This window comes from Acyrthosiphon pisum, chromosome A1 (assembly GCF_005508785.2).
Source record: "Acyrthosiphon pisum isolate AL4f chromosome A1, pea_aphid_22Mar2018_4r6ur, whole genome shotgun sequence".
NCBI classification, from domain to species: domain Eukaryota; kingdom Metazoa; phylum Arthropoda; class Insecta; order Hemiptera; family Aphididae; genus Acyrthosiphon; species Acyrthosiphon pisum.
In genome coordinates this window covers 77,932,165-77,949,966 of record NC_042494.1, presented here as the reverse complement: position 1 = coordinate 77,949,966, position 17,802 = coordinate 77,932,165, and the positions used below count along the sequence as shown (strand labels likewise).

Sequence of the window (17,802 nt, the reverse complement as noted above, 5' to 3'; positions counted from 1 at the left end):
AGTGATGTGTTATACAGAAGTGTAAATATTACTAAATAATAATTGTAAATCTAAGAATTTATTATCTTTCACCATTAAGCTTAAGGTAATAATGAAGAGCGATTAATAATGATTAAACAGTTGTTAAAGAAAAAACAATTCAATGGAATACTAACCTGTGTTGAAATCTATGGCAAATTCTTCAAACGTGTTTCCAGCTACAATACTGTAAATTAATTTCCTAGCTAATGGAGAGTCAGCTCTAATAGTTAAAGGTATAGGCGCGTAAAGATCAATATTCTCTGGTACGGAGACAGAGTAGAATTGTTTGTCAAATACAGGCATTGATCGATCCATGACTTTAACATTGACTTCTACTTCAGTGGAATAAGACTGTTGTCCTAGAATTTTATTCAAATAACAATAGTGCCCGTTAATAAGATTGAAAACTAATTAATAATTATTGTTGATCTTTACCTCCATCGAATGCAGCAACAGTCAATTTGAATTCACTTATACGGCCATTGTTTTGGCTCTCAAGATTATGTCGCAAAAATATCTCTCCAGTACTCCTAGACACTCTAAACAGTTCCCCAGGTCCTTTTGTTAGTTCATATCGCACAGCTGCATTTTCTCCTTGATCCAAATCCACAGCATGCACCTGATTTTCAAAATTAGTAAATACATATTTCAAAAACTTTTTTTTGCCACTTTATAATATTACTTTTGTAACAAGATCATCTTTTTTTGCGTCAATAGATACAATTGCGTAGTATGGTAAATTAACAAACATTGGTGCGTTGTCGTTAATGTCTAAAATAGTTACATTAATTGGAACATGAGCAACTCTCAGTGATTCACTATCAGCATCCATGCTTTGAACCTTAATATTTATAAATAAAACATATTAACTAGGTGAATTCACTATTTGCTTAACAACACTGTAAAATACCTGTACTATAATTTGGTAGATTTCCTTGACTTCACGGTCAAAAGCAATCCCCGTTGTGCTGAGTATTCCTGTAGTTGAACCAATTTGAAAATGACTGCTTGGGTTTGAAATGGAGAATAATAAATGTTCGTTGAGATGTGCTCCAATGACGGTGACAGCACACAGGAATCTGACTTTAGTATCGTTTTCCACAATTGTTGCGTAATATATAGGTTTTTGAAACTTGAGACTGGAGTCTTCGCTTCGATACCAACGGACATTGACGTTTCTGAAAAAAAAAAAAAAAACACCAATAGGTTATTATGATATATTTTAAATACCAAAAATTACATTCAGTGTATGCCTGCTGTATAATAAATTAAACCATTGATATTTTTATAATTAACAGAATGAGCAACGGCATAGTATTCACCATTTTGCGAATGCAATTATTTGAATGGAAGTGGTCAGAAGATTTTGTTGTATCAATGAACATATTATTAATATTTTTACTATTTATAGAGGGTGTACCTAGAGATGAACTGTAAGGTGTGCTAAAATCGTGTAACTATTAGAAAGCCGTAAATTTCAGCCAGTAAAAATTTGATTTGTAAACTGTACCCCGATTATGAGATTATAGGCATACACAAAAACTGGTCCAGGTCGTTTTTTTTTTTTTTTTGAGAAGAGAGCTAATTACATAATAAAATCGTAATATTATTATATAAATTATTTCCTTTTTACGAGACACAATTTTTGTTGTTGTAATATAACAAAATTACTAGTATAAGTACTCAGTTAACCTTAACTTACTTATTTAATAATACCTATCATGGATTTTCATAGTATAATATCAAACAGTGGTTTTCAACCGGCGTGCAGCCACCAGCATTAGAAATTATTTCTAAGAAATCTGAAAGTAACTGAAAACGTTTAATCACGCATGTTTAACTTAGAACAGGTATCGCAGTGCACCGTGATTCCAAGAAAACGTTCATCGTTTATTATAATAACGAGATGTGTAATTGGATTGTGTATTAAATTATTAAGATAAAGACGTTACTATATCTGTAGAATAACTATAAGCAAAGCTAGAGTTGACGGGGGAAGAGGGGGAGGGGCTTAATTCCGACGGCTACTTCTTAGGAAAATGTATGGAGTCTCAGCCCCTCCCCCCCAAATATTTGGATTAGTTGCACCACTGAATATAACTAACCAACCTAACTAAACATTATCCGCCGATGAGACCTTATGCGTCTTGATTATTAACCTTAAGAGGGCGCATGTGTTATCTTCGTCTTACAAATGTCAAACATAGCAAAAACTATTTGGAACGAGAAGGCTACAGTCATAACTAAGAAACGAAATGTTCATTTTATAGAAAGGAGAACTTTTTTGTTTCAATGACTCGGAAGGGAGGATGGGGGGTGGGTGGGTTGGGAGTTGAATACAACCAAGAAATGTATTTCTATTTAATAATTATTTTTACTAACTAATGCATTCAAATATTTTAATATAAATCATATAATTAATATGTATTCCTACTTAAAATAAACATTATATTATTAGAAAATAGTAGTATAAATATGTTATAAAAACCTTTAGAAATAGAGGCTAACACAACATCTGGAGTCACCACTCGGAAGAGTTTTCGCATTCAATTCAAATTTAACAACTTTATTACAGTGACCTAACGTCCTAACCTAACCTATTCAATAACGATACTTGACACTCGAAACTTACTATGCAGCACAGCAAGTTTCCATTTATTCATTTAGGATTGATTCGGGTTCAAATAATGATACATTTTTTAGGGGAGGAGAGTTATAGATGTATTTATTATTGTTTTAATTGGAGTGTTTAGCCCCTATTCAGCCACCACAGCTGCGCTACGCTTATATATATTATGCAGGTTTTTTTTCAATTTTACAACACATAGCCAGAAAATAAACTCGGGTCATTATGTCACTTAACTAGTTTTTATTAATATTTATAATAATTATTGGGCTGTGAATATTGTAAATTAAATGCAAATAAAAACCATAAAAATTCATTAAAATCTTCAAAAATGCACTTTAAATAGTTTAAATCTCGAAAATCTCACTGAAATTATGTATTGTAATAAAAAAACTATAGGTAGGTACATATTATTAATAATTTTAGTTATTTAGAAAAAATGTAAAATTTTTTTTTATAAAATTTGTGTAAACAATTTTAATCGACATAAATTATAAAAAATATCGAAAAAGTTATAAAATAAAATAAAAATGGAACAAACACTTTGGGGCAGAAGCTGGCGTCAAGTCACACAAGTGTCTACCAGCTATGGAGTTTGGTGAAGTATATGAACTTTGTATATTATTTATGAAAGTCGACAGCATTGAACTAGTCAGTAGTCACCACTATTATCTACACTCTACAGCATTGCAGCCGGTCGTTTATAATTAAATCAGCGATTCAAATCATTTAACCTGATGTAGTTTTACCGTGCGTTTAATGTAATAATAATTATTAGATAATAATATTGGGAATAATCGAAAAAACGGACTCGTGAGTCGCAATTGTGGTGTAGTTAAATTGCCTACACAGGACGCCGCGTCATAATAATCTTATTATTTAAATTCATATTATTATAAAAAACTAAAAAACCGGCATACGACTCACGAGTTACATGCAAAGTGAACAATGATTCTAATGACAGTACAAACGCCGGAACAAAAAAAGTTTGGAGTTACATCGAAGGTGTGCACTGAGTATTAGATATCTATAAGTTCATTAGAAAACATGGAATTAAACGTTTTGTAATAGTTGTGGGGATACCTCGCTTCAATGGGAAACTGCAGGGGTCGATAAGCGTTATAATATACCAGACTAAAACTAGTTAACGGTAACGTATATATATTTGAAATCTTACGATTGACTGGAGTATTTTCCGTCTGTGACGGAAACGGCCAAATTATGAGGACTCGACTTGAAACCCAAACTGGGTTCTTTAACTGTGATAAGTCCTCTATCGGCGTCGATTGTATAGACGTTTGCCTCGTTTCCGCCGATAATCGAATACGTCAATTTCGTCTGCCCAGGAGAATCTCCATCGGTAGCGTTTAGTTGGACGACTGCCACATTGACATAGGTGGGAATTAACACGGACGCATTGTACTCGTAGCTGGTAAATACTGGTGGACAGTCATTCACGTCCAAAATCGAGATGAATACTTTGGCCAGTACGTCTGAGGTCCGCCTCGGGTTTCCTTGATCGATGACTCTGACGCGGAACGTTATATTCGGCGACGTCTCGTAGTCCAACAGCGTTGTCGTCCTGATGGCACCTACGAACGACGAAAGAATAACACCAGTCAACAATCGATAATATTATTGTATTATATATTATTATATGTATATATTTGTGTGTAGTATATTATGTATATTATGTATCATATATTATTACTGTAATATATGTTATTGATATCGTCGTCTGTAAGCCGCAGTGGCGTATTTGAGACTATATTTATTTTTGAAATATATTTACAAAACTAAATTTAGATATATATTATTAATTTTTTTTAAATCCACATAAATGTTACGCGATACACGGATGCATCAATATATTGAAGAATATAAAACTACAGAGCGTTTGACTTTTATAAGTAGTATAATATCAAGTAAAAATATAAAAATCTTCGAGATTACTTCAATATGTTTTATATACCTAAAATTAAAAAGCTGGGATTTTCTTCATTGTCACCTTCTACTTAAATACACCACCGCGGTGTCGGGTGGTTGCCATCGAGATGCGCTTACCTGTGTTGGAAACAACGTGAAACATTCGGCTCTGGAGAAATTCCACTATTTCGTATTGCAGTAAGCCGTTTGAACCGGAATCGGCGTCTGAAGCTTTGATTAGCATCGGCAATGTGTCATTGAGAAGGACCAGCGAACCGATCGGCGCCGCTTCACTGATGACACCCTTGTAGCTTGTGTTCACCAATTCGGGCGAATTGTCGTTTCTGTCAAGCACGTGCACCGACACGTGGCACACAGCTTTCGAACCGGCCTGTAGAAGAGAAAACAGCGAGGGGGGTTACATTTTATTCAACCGCAGTTATATTGAGATGCATAAAGTGATTTATATAATTACATAGATATATATATATATAGAGATAACAGTAACTGTGAATTCAATGGATCATAATAACATCATGATATAAGAAATTTATACTACAATTTATAAAAAGGTACTATGCATTTTTGAAAATGAATGTAACATTAATGTCTGCACCAGTAAATGCAGATAATAGGATAATTAGACGCAAGATGTTAAATCAATCATAATAATTAGAAAACGTTAAATCCAGTGGCGTATCCAGGGGAATGGTTAGGTGGTTGAACTCCCCAAAAATTGTTAAATAATAATAACAACATTTTCATTAATAAATTATTTTCAGATAAAATTCGTTAAAAAATAATTTAACCCCCATCCCCCCAAAAAAAAATCTGGATACGCCATTGGATAAATCTATACAATTAATAGTACAAAATATGTTTACAATTTTCCACTGGAAACAATATATATTAAATTGTTCAGAGTGATGAATAAGTTCTAATAATTTATTTTTTAAATGTCATGGTAAAAATCGCTAATACCCCTTGTATTCTTATTTCACCGATCTCGTTTTCCGGGGGCAGAAATTCCCATTATCAACAATAGATATATAAAAAAAAACCGGACGTAAATAGAGTCAGTATTTCAGAGATTATTCCCAACAAATTAATATAGGCGACTTTCCTAGATATACCTACTCACGTAATATAATGCATAAAATATGTACGAGACCATTGAATTCCGAGCAAGTTTAAATCATAATTAAAAGCAGGTAGTCACGTGTTGTCATTTCCGTCGCTTACCATATTCGTAGCAGTGACGCTCAGGTTGTACACGTGACACGATTCGTAGTCCAAAGGCCGTCTGGTGACCAACACGCCGGTACTGGGATTCACCGCGAACAGGCTGTACGTGTCGCCCTCGACCAGTTCGAACAGCAGAGACGACGTGCTCCTGGCTTGTAGACGTTTGACCACGGTCCCGGACGGTTCGTTCTCGTAGATTTCAGCTGATTCCTCGGGATTGTTGAACCTTTTTTTATTTTTCGAAAGTAAGGGAGAAAAAACACCGTTAATACATAATATTATGAGTGGGTATTATGTTGTAAGACTATTACACGCAGTCCAAGCGGAATAGGTACTATACTTACTTGGGCGGAGCGTTGTCGGCCATTACGACCATTATGTACACGGGTATGGTCGAGTACAGCGGCGGCGATCCCGAGTCCACGGCTTTCACGATCAATGTGTATTCTGACGACACGGACATGTCCAGCTCTTTCATGAGGTGCAGTGTGCCCAGCTTACTGTCGATGCTGAACACGTTGCCGATGTTTCCTGCAGCGTTTAAAGGTGTTTTGCGGGTTAGAAAAACGTAAGAACGTAGTTAGGATCTTATTTAGAAGGGGAGGGGGGTATTTACACACTCTATCTATTATTGTAGTAGTCAATCGTCATCATATTAATAATATAAAAAATGAAATTGAATCATATGATGACAACATATTTTGCAGGAATCCGAATCATAAATAGTATTTACATATTATGTTGTTTGCATAAAGACGGACAGGACGATATGGGGGGGGGGGGGGTGTTTCCCCTGGTCTACGCCATCACTAGATTAATGCATATAACACGAGACGCAGTGCAATATTTATTTTTATGTTTTCATCGGTCCATATCGCGAATTTAATTCCGGTTGACAGGAAAGAGCCGAGCTAGAGCTATACATATGTATAATCGAATTTTGTCATCTATCTTTGTGTACACACGTCAGTCTAAAATACGCGCATTTTCGTTTTATAAATATTTACAACCGAAACGATATCCGTTTAAATACGAATACTGCGTTACACATAATGTATTTATTTAATAATCATAACGGTCGTGAGCCCGCGAGATGTATACGAGATGTATTTATAGTGTAAATACATACAATGATAAAAATAATGAAAATAATAAAGAAAACGATATTGCAATATTTCTACTCATTGTGAGGGAAAACTCAATATATATAGTTGTGACAATTACGCGGAAAACTTACCTGATATGATTTGATACGACACGGCGGCGTTTTCCCCGTGATCTTTGTCCGTGGCCAACAATTGCAGAACACTAGTGCCCACGGCAGTGGTTTCAAATACCCGACCTTGCACGATGTTGGAACTGAATTCGGGTGCGTGATCATTGCTATCGATCACTGTGATCACAACGCGCGCAAAGTTCTTTTTGGACGGTGTGCTCTGATCTTTGACCACCACGGTAAGCTCGTGTCTGGCAATGCTTTCTCTGTAAACGTAAAGCTCAATAATGTTAATTCGCAGATTGATACCGCAGTTCACATGGGGTGAACTTTATGTCGTTGAAGTATAATATAATTAAAAAAAAAATGTAGTATACGAATATTATAAATATAATGATTAGTGCAAGATAGAAAAAAGCTTATATTTGTTAATCCGTGGTATTACGATAAAGAATGATACTTTTTATAAATGTTATTAGAGCGTAACTTGACAGAGAGGAACATTTTAGATCTAAACAGTATAGTTTCTCTTAAGGAAAAACTAACAAAAAGATGTAAAAAAAGATATGTGGAATATTACAAGGTGGCATGCCGTATTCAAATGTGTCCCTATATATTTTAAGTCAATTCATTGCGTTCAGAAAATATAAATCTTGAAGATTAAAAATTATCTATTTAAACACTATATTATTTTATAATCGAATTTCTTTTAAATTATATAGTTTCACGTAAAATAGGAGGAGACAGGTATCTAATTATATAAAATAAGCGTGTGTATATAATATTACCTGTCCAACGGTTGTTGCACCGACACGACTCCCGACTGATAGTCGACTGCAAACGATTTGACCGAGTTGACGTGCTGCGCGCTGTGTATGCCGTACAACAGCCTCAGGTCCTGGTCGTCGTCGGTGGCCATCAGCCGCACGACAGGCGAACCGATTTCTGCGTTTTCCGTAACGTTCACCTCGTATAGGTCCTGCGAGAACTTCGGCCTGTACTCGTTGATGTCTTTGACGCTGACGAACAGCTGTGTGGCCGTCGTGTAAACGCCATCCGTCACAGCCACGGTCAGGTTGTATTCCTTTTGCTTTTCCCAGTCGAGCTGCCGGGCCAGCAACACGTTGCCGTCGTCCTCGATCATGAAATCCGAATTTGGATCACCGCCTTTGAAACACGAATGCACATTGTCATAATTTATAATATAATATACCTAATACATATTATAGGCAGTGTTGTATGGTGATATTATAATGAAGTTTAATTCGAGCTTAGGTATATAGGTATAAACCAAACAATATGAACCGTCTTTTGCACGCCTATACGCCGGTCGTCTACACGAATATTGACTGCACGAACCAATACTGATGTACGTCGGATATTGCGCAGTGCTGTATAACTTAATATAGTTTTATTCATATTCACGGGAATATGTTTTTAATATGTGTAGGTGTACACCTTATGTCATATACTATACGCGTTTATGATTAATATAAAAACTTTATTGGGAACGCGCGTGTACTGGTTTATTTTACTTGAATGTTATAAAAAAATATTCTATAAAACCTGCATATTAATAGTATTTTATAAATTCACAAGTGCATGGCCACCTACAGTATTTAGAAAAGAATGTAAAACTTTTAACTGCGAAGAAAAATTTAAAGTAATCTTTTTGAAAATAATAAAATAAAAGTCTTTAATACGTTGAATAATAATATATATGTAAAAATAATTTCGTAATAGTATAGTACAGAAAAGCAGTTTGTGTCTGACATTTATGAATTAAATGTAGAATTGCACTAAAGTGCTTACAAAAAAAAAAAAAAAAAACATTTCATAAAGAATTTAAAATACAAACATTAATAAGCATTTTATTGTTGTGTTTAGATTCAAGACGAAAAAATAAATAGAATTTTGGTATTGGGAATGGACGCAAAAGACAAGGAACACATAAAAAATGGTTTCGTTTGTATTTACTTTTCAATATCATAAATATAGATAGTGCTTTATACTCGAACGCGTAATTGTGTTACTGGGTGTTTTGAAGTTGGTATTTCCAAAATATTTTCCAAGGCTTTTTATTGTAATAAAAAGCCACAGAAATGAAGTACGGATGATTAAGTTGTTTCAGAAAAGGTAAGTGAGGGGGTTTAAGTTCTTTCATCAAATTACACATTTCCAGTTTTTGTTGTAGTTTTATATTATGCTCAAATTGTCTAACATTTTATATTAATTTTACCCTCGTTATAATTAAAGCCCTTAGGCAAACGAACATTTGATCTAGCTCAATTTGATAGAGGATGACTGCTATAGGAACTCGGAGTGATATAAATAATTGATTAATTGATGACGGTGAACTTACTTTCTATCCGGTACCAAAGGTAATCCTGGTCTTTGTCCACAGCATTGATAAGTGCCACTATGTAGCCGACGGTATCGCTTTCTGTAATGTCTACTTTTTGATTCGGATTTTGGATTTCAGGCACGTGTTTAGAGTTTTCTGGTATTTTCAGCACTTCAACGATTACTTTCGCTACGGCACTCATGTTCGGCGACCCGTTGTCGGTGGCTCTTATCTAAATCACGAAAAAAATTGTCAATCTGATATAGGTAGTAACTATTATCTTTGTTAAGCGATTCGTATTCGAGGTCATTTATGTTTTCATTTATTTTTTTCCAGTGAAATATGACGACCACCTCCTCGTTAGTACTAATGAGATGTTATAGAAAATAAATAATATGTATCCTATATATTTATATGTTACGCGGAGATAGAGTTCATTAATAATATACGAGTCAATTTTTGAGGTTTAAGTAAAAGGGTGCATATTGAACGTATAAGTATTATGCGTATATGCATTTACTATGTATTTGATAGTATGTGTGTGCACATTATCCACTTGGTTGACTTATTATAATAAACGAGACTATCCAAATATAAAAAAATAAAAAAAAATAAAAAACGATTGTTTTTATCAAAGAAGATAATTATTTTTCTTACCTAGTAATCTTGTAAAGAAAAAAATAAATATTTTTGTCGGATTATGTAAAAAGTGTGACAGCTTTTTGAGTACCTATATATACCTTTATAGGAATTGCAATTTAACGAATCTGTTATAATAATATAAAATATTCATAATAAATATATTATATTATTTTAATATAATATAATATTATAAATAACATTATGTATACAAATACTTTTTAAATGGAACATTATACGAGACGAAATATACCATAAATATTATACCTGTACAATATATATATTTGATATTGTTTAGAATATTCACATGAAACTTTGTCACGATTCGTTCAAAATTGAAAAAGTTACAAACAAACAAGTATTTGTAGGTACATAACTTTAAGATCTAAATTTCTCGAGCTTTTAATATTTATATTAACCCAGATTTGAATTTAAGCTTAACGCAGCAATATTATTTTGGCAAGTATACACAATACACATATACCTACAGGTCATAAAAATAAACGCAAGAAGGCAGTACCTATTATAAAAGTATTAAAAGGTATTGTTAATAAAAATAGTAATTAGTATTTCATACTAAGGCTTGAATGGATTATTATTATGAATCATTGATTATTATTTTACATTTATTCCATCTTGTTTGGAAAATATTATGTAAGGAAATATTGTATAAGATTCTGTATATTAAACCCAAAATATATTCATTAACTCTTGGAGCCTATAAATATTTATATATTTTGTGGTTTAAAATTTGAAATATACTTAAAAGACTTTCGGATAAAACAAAATAAAAACGTCCAAATGACGAAGATTAAAAACAAATCTTCAAGGAGTGCGCGGAAGCTAAACGATTTTCGTGATTTAAACCGTATACAGTAGTGTAAAGTGGAATGAATCCAAGATACGGATGAGTTTAGATGTTCGATCCGGAGTAAATAATGATGGTTCGAACGCGTATATGTGTCAAACAAAAAAAGTTCCTTTTTCTCCCGAGGAAAAATGTGTTTGGCTTATACATCGAAATTCCGTATGAAAATAAATTGGATTTTGATGTTTTCATACCAACGAAGACGACCGCGACAACGAATATATATGCATGGAACGAATAATGGTGTAATAAACCAAATGGAATTATAATCAGAATAGTATTAAAGGTATACGCCCTCTGCTCCGGTACGCATTGGTAAATAAATTAGCATTAGAACGGAAAATGCGGTTTGAGTGTATATATATATATGCATATTGTATATAAGTATATATTATAAGTCATCTTTTGCCGGTATATTCAAAACGGAATAATTAATTGGGTTGTCACTTAATACGAAAGAAAAATAATATCGGTAAATTATTTCGAAAGGAAAGAATAAATAAATCAATTTTAAACAATAGTTGGTGTAAAATTGCGTAAAAGTTAATATAGGTAGGTATTACAACATATATACAGGGAGATTCATCAAGCGTGTACACCCCTGATTTTTTTATTTAAAAATGATTTGTTCAAATTCTGATTTTTGGAATACTTTTACATACATATTACATACACTATATTCCAAAATATTTAGATTTTTAAGGAATGTTATGTGGTTTTATAGGAAGAGATCTAAAGAGGGTGATTTTTATTTGTAAAAAAGAAGTTGGTCACTCATATAATATGGCCATATTGGAAATGTTTTCAAAATATATATTATAATTTTAAAATAGGTTCTTTTGTTTTACCCGAAATATACGATCATCATATCGACATCTATCGACTATCATCATTTACGTTATGGATTAATTAGTTATTACTTAATTAAATGGGTAATGAATGATTGATAGCCAAAGTTATGTGAAAGCAATATTGAATTATATTTATATATTAATTTAACAATAATTTAATAAAAAATCTCATAAACAGTAGGTACTAATTTTTTGTCCCTGGAAATGTCTCGTTCATGGGGAAAAAGCACAAGGGAGACACGTCCTAGAATCAATAAATACTAGATCCAATACTACACCACAATGACACACCTGTTTTATATTTTTGTAAAATAATTTTAAAAAACTATTATCTTTAGTTTATATACATATTAATTAGCTCAGTAGCTAATCGTTTAAATTTTGATTTAGATATATCATTAAAAAAAAAATAATAATAATCGGCTTAATAATTTACAGAAAAAAAGATTGGTTCTCATTTGAAAAAAGTAGTTTGTATCACCACAGGATATTCCTAAAGTGGTATAAAAAAATCTAAATAAAAGGAAATATTTAGTCCTAAGCATACTTACATAATATACTTAAAAAATTCCAAAATCAGAATCTGAATACATTTATTACCTATATATTAAAAAAAAAACCATAGCACGGTACTCGATATTTTTCCTCTCCAAGGAAAATCTATGAACCACAAAAATACGTTTTTGTTAATAAGTAACCATAACAACGTAAACCTTACGAAAAATCAGTCAGAAACAAAAACGTGTATCCGGCCCAAAAAAAAAAAATATTTATGTTAAAATGGGGGCGAGCATGTTTGGTGGTGATTCATCCTGTGTATTATATAGGTACGTTAAGAGTTTATGGAATAAGATTGAGTTAACAAAAATATTTTGGTATTTAATTTAGTAATTAAATTAGAGGCCTTTACCTACTATATTATAGAAGTAAAATATTAATATTTAAATATTTTAGCAGTGCATCAGGTTCGAAACGTAAGCCTCTTATAAACATCATACTTTCGGTTAATAATAATAGTGCATTGAAAATATTAACCCTATTATTTTGTGTCATTTAATTAAAATGTTTAACATGGAGTGTAATTAAACAGCACTAGTTGTGTGTAAAAAATTAATAGATAAAAAATTAAATAAAACAAGGAACAACATGACGCCTCCTATTACAGTATGTATTTGATTTATCCATTTTTCCATTACTTCCTCATGGTATATTATAGTTTACAGAATGTTATTGATTTTAATGGCATTGTTAAATGCAACAATGACATCTCGTGGCTTTGTAATATTAATTATGACGTGCATTTACGAAATTAAATTACGGGTGTTTAAAGTGGCAGATATAGTTATTACATTGAACTGCAGTAACAGATTTTCATATCATTAAAAATCATAAACTACCTAGTAGAAAAAATATTCCGATAATATTTTATGCTAAGAAGGATCAATAATTATTATACTAGTATTCATATATACTGTCGTTGGTGGTTGAATAATAAATAACAGCCATTACAAAACGCCTTAGTTGTAGGTACACGTTTTTAATTTGCCGAATATCAAATGAGCGAAACGCAGTAAATAGATTTCTTCCCTTTACACACAATATAATATACATACCCACCAAACGATTCTTTAATTATTAAAATATCAATTATTATTGGTAGTATAGTTTAAAATTAGTTTTACTCACGTAGAATGAAAAGTCTTGGTTGCCCCGGAACGAGTGGTCCGAATATATTACACCGGTGTCGGGTTCCACGGAAAATATATCGTCGTATCCTTGTGCGGCTTTCATAGTGTACGTTAACCGAGCATTGTCTCCAGAATCCTTGTCGCTGGCCACGATCTATAGACAATTATGTACACAAAAACGCATAAGAACCCTGGAAACTATATAGCGCCGTAGAGATTGATAAATAGTTTAAAACATTACTATAGAGATGAATATAGATAATTCAATGATATATTCGTTAAGTGTTAGAGGTCATATTGTTTAAAAAGTACCTATACATAGGTAAAGCGATTAATGGGGGGGGGGGGTAGAAGGAGTAGAACTTGTGTATATAAGCACTTTATTTTGGCAATCACTAAATAGTTTCTAAAATGACTTCTAAAAGTTCGCCCATTATAAAAAAAAAAAAAACAATCAATAATACCACATGGAATATACAGCGTGATTGTTTTTAACACAAGAAAATATTATTTACTCAGACACATTGTGAAAAAATTAAATTGTCATCTATTTTTAATTTTTTGTTTTGAGTATTATTCTTAATCATAAATATTTTTCATGTAGATTTTCAAACGAAAATGATAAATATAACACTAGATTTATATGCAATCTAATTTATTGTATAATTTGTACGGATAGTTTGAGCGTTGAACTTGGTTAATCTGCAGCAGTAACATGTAATACACATTATATTACGTTTGGTTGGGATTTTAATATTTTTCATCATTAATTATTACAAATTACAAACCATATAATATGGTTAATGTATATTTTGTTTCCATATCATAAGCCTTATCCGATTCAAAATAATAATTATTACCTATTTAATGAGCGAGGCGTTGTTTTTCGAGACAAAACATAATATTATATTAAAAGGCTATCACTAGGTATATAAAATAAATAAGGTCGAATACCTAATTTTTCGTAAACATTTTTAATTAGATGAATTTGAAATTCAATTTCGAATAATAATTCGAATCATATATTATGCTATTATGATTACAAACAATATTTCATTGTATTAACATACAATATATATTGTTCTTATGCAAAGGAGTGATTTATGATGGAACAGCAGCAGTTAACAACAATCGTCAGATGATTTTTTAGTTATTTCAATATTATTGGTCACCACAAATATTACGGGTGAGACGTGCAGGGTAACTGGGCAATTATATATAACATAAATGTAATATATGCACTTCATTAACATACATCATAATAAGCCGTTAAAAAACAATAAAGAATATTACACTATACGGACATTTATCGTACACTATTATAGTATTATAGCTGCTGCGAATAATCATGAACGCTGGCGTAACTTGTGGGGAGGGGGTTTACAGAATTTTTTTGAGCGAGATTTGTTTAGACATATGCGTATACCTACAGGATATTGTCAACTTAATTTTTGCTAAACAAATTTGAAAATACCTATATTATAACAATATGTTTAACATAAACCAACGCCTGTACGACAAACCGTATTTTATAGTGTTATTATAAACTATTATAACTGTTTATACGACTCTGTCTCAGTGGCGAAACCAGAATTTTTTTGCGAGGAGTGTCTAATCAAGAAATTAATTTCAATTAAATTTGTACTGCTAACACGCATGCATTTAAATATCATATAACATAAATATCGATATTACATATAAATTATTATTTATTACTCAGGTTGGTAAAATAAAAAAATTTGTTTAAAATATTTAAATTTTTTTATCAACAAAATACTATTGTATGCGGGTAGTGCAGGGATTTGGTCTACCTATTCCGTGTGTTACTTTATAGAGTCTGTACCAATAGGTAAGCCTATAACCTAAACCTTATTTTACCATTAGTTGGCGCCTATATGTCTCTTACACCAAGGTTTATAGTTACGCCCACGATCTTGCATATCAATCATATTATCGACAGCCCCGAAATCGTTAAGTTTAAACACACATGTTATACCAACCCTGAACAACGCCGGTCCTGCGATGTCATTGGGCCCGAAACACGTCCATGGCTTCTTGTCGAGCAGCTCGTCGATTTCGGCAGTCTCCGCAGTGGCCGATGTCGTGCTGTTCTCCTGCACCAGCGGCTCCTGCACCGGCTGTGTCTCTGGGATCTTGAACCGGTACGCCTTTTTCAACATTTCCGGGGCGTTGTCGTTTACGTCTTCGACCGCGATCACCACGCTGGTTGTAGACGAGAGAACGGGCACGCCGTCATCGATCACCGTTACCTATATCGTAATGAATACATATGCGATATTATAATAATATGATTGTAAAAAAATCGCAGCAGAAACACGTCGCCGACGGATTGGAAATTTGAATAAGCAACCATGATATGTTAATATGTTCTGCACATAACCACGGCAGACATCCCCCGGAAAAGGTCGGTAATTATAAAGTGATTATAAAGCAGCGTCTTATACGAGTTTAAACGAAATAGTTGGTTAAGAGAATTTAAAATTTTTAAATATAGTATAAATATTTTTTTGTGAATTAAAAAAAACTTTTCTTGAAAATAATTATAACTGTGAATTAAAATATTTTTGGTAAAAAGTGTAAAAGTCTGAACGGGGCGAGACGATGACATCATAAAAAGAATAATAACGCGGTTCTGGATAGGACCTGCTGCGCGTTATTTACGTTGAATTTCGTTGCATAAAACTGCCATAATTTTACGGGTATTTTGGGGTGTAGAGAAAGAGCTTGTTTGGTTGTTATAAGACTCGGAAATGTTACTATCCAAAACAAATACGTCCATTAACGGCATTAACCCAGACGTCATAATAATTACACTGCAGCAGCGTTCGGTATTATAATATGTAAACACTACCAACAAATCGTGTTTTCGTATGTTTTATGATTATTATGCGGTATAAAACTGCTCGTACATTCGACATGATAATTATAAACGTATATTACCTCCAGTATGTGTTCGGATTCGGTCTCCCTGTCAAGTTTCCGTCCAGTAGTGGTTATGAGACCTGAAAAGAAAAAAGTAGAAATTTCTTATCGCCGGTTCATTTTTCAAAAACGATAACAATTGTATTTTAAAGCCTCCCCGCGCATAGCCCCATCCATTTTCTCGTCGTATCATCGTCAGAACTGTAATGGATGCGAATGACGGGTAACTATAATATATATATATATATACACACACAGTAATACAGTATACGTTCCCGTCGGGTTCGAATACAATAGGCATCAGCTCTCCTACCTATACCTGCGCGATGTTACGATGTCCTTTTGTGCTTTTCTAAATCGCACACGCTATAATTATATCCTTTTCCTTCCCGTTTATTATTTTACCAGCGAGACACAAATTAGAATTAGTAGGTATATAGTAATTATTTACTGTCGACCAATTATTATTTAAGTACTCGTCACGTATAATATACAATACGTATTGTGTAGGATACTTCGTGTAGTTATGTGTTATACGTCAGTATAATATTATATAGTTTCATTAGGCTTTTATTTTTTAAGTTGTACTTTTTATAGAGTTTGAATGTACGCACAGATGTTGCGCGTCAATTAAAGTTTAAAGAGTGATTACATAAAAGAACAACGATAATTCACCATTTACTTTGCGGAATTCCTTTGTCTATATTATTACTATCCATCATAAAATAAGTAGAATTAGTGATAAAACTATAAAAGTCATACCCGAACTCCAATAATATACTTTTACTTTACAATAATAAACGAGTTATCGATTTTTTTCTTGGGTAATATGGGTATAGCTGCGCAGTCATCGTTTATGAATGAATAATAGATTAATTGTGGCAAAGCGGTTGTTGTCTGGATATTATATAAGCTTTATTTTCACTGGAAACGCCAATAAATTATTAACACCGTTAATTAATGTGTATCGAGATCGCTGGAGCTAACTTATTGGCCGAATGGTCGTAAAATATATCAGTGTCTTCTCAAGTTAATATACAAGTATTAAAGCCCTACGATACCCCAAAGACTCTGTGTGTGTACATACAGTACATATATATATATATACCTAATTGTACATACATAATCGATGGTGCGTCTGCATACCATTATTTTGCCAATGTCCAGAGGATAATTTGAATTATGGTAATTGCCGTAATGGTTGTGCTTAAGTTTAAAATAATCGAGTTTAGACGATCATGTTTTGGATTATGTGCAACAATGAATTCAAATTGTTTCAAAATTAATATACAAACATATAATAATATATTATATTATGTATATGATATATTATATAGTATATACATGAATACATATACATAGGGTAGTCTATCAAACTCTTGCAGCGGAGTTTAATTCGAGGAACTTCAGGTTTCAATGTGACCAAATTTAAGCA

At 32.6% G+C, this 17,802-nt stretch overlaps 1 protein-coding gene across 3 annotated transcripts in view; it reads right to left on the bottom strand.

Annotated features, from left to right (window-relative positions):
* LOC100164473 (fat-like cadherin-related tumor suppressor homolog) overlaps positions 1 to 17,802 on the bottom strand; it is a 163,167-nt gene that overhangs the window by 11,804 nt on the left and 133,561 nt on the right. For all 3 annotated transcript variants that reach the window (XM_003242029.4, XM_003242028.4, XM_016801538.2), the window contains 14 exons: positions 16,386 to 16,447; positions 15,425 to 15,694; positions 13,423 to 13,578; positions 9,397 to 9,610; positions 7,823 to 8,201; positions 7,056 to 7,300; positions 6,163 to 6,349; positions 5,816 to 6,044; positions 4,712 to 4,964; positions 3,825 to 4,239; positions 932 to 1,199; positions 704 to 862; positions 457 to 640; positions 156 to 380 (listed from right to left, as the gene is read on the bottom strand). In XM_003242029.4, coding sequence (XP_003242077.1) covers positions 156 to 380; positions 457 to 640; positions 704 to 862; positions 932 to 1,199; positions 3,825 to 4,239; positions 4,712 to 4,964; positions 5,816 to 6,044; positions 6,163 to 6,349; positions 7,056 to 7,300; positions 7,823 to 8,201; positions 9,397 to 9,610; positions 13,423 to 13,578; positions 15,425 to 15,694; positions 16,386 to 16,447 — 3,246 coding nt within the window. The remainder of the gene's footprint in view (positions 1 to 155; positions 381 to 456; positions 641 to 703; positions 863 to 931; positions 1,200 to 3,824; positions 4,240 to 4,711; positions 4,965 to 5,815; positions 6,045 to 6,162; positions 6,350 to 7,055; positions 7,301 to 7,822; positions 8,202 to 9,396; positions 9,611 to 13,422; positions 13,579 to 15,424; positions 15,695 to 16,385; positions 16,448 to 17,802) is intronic.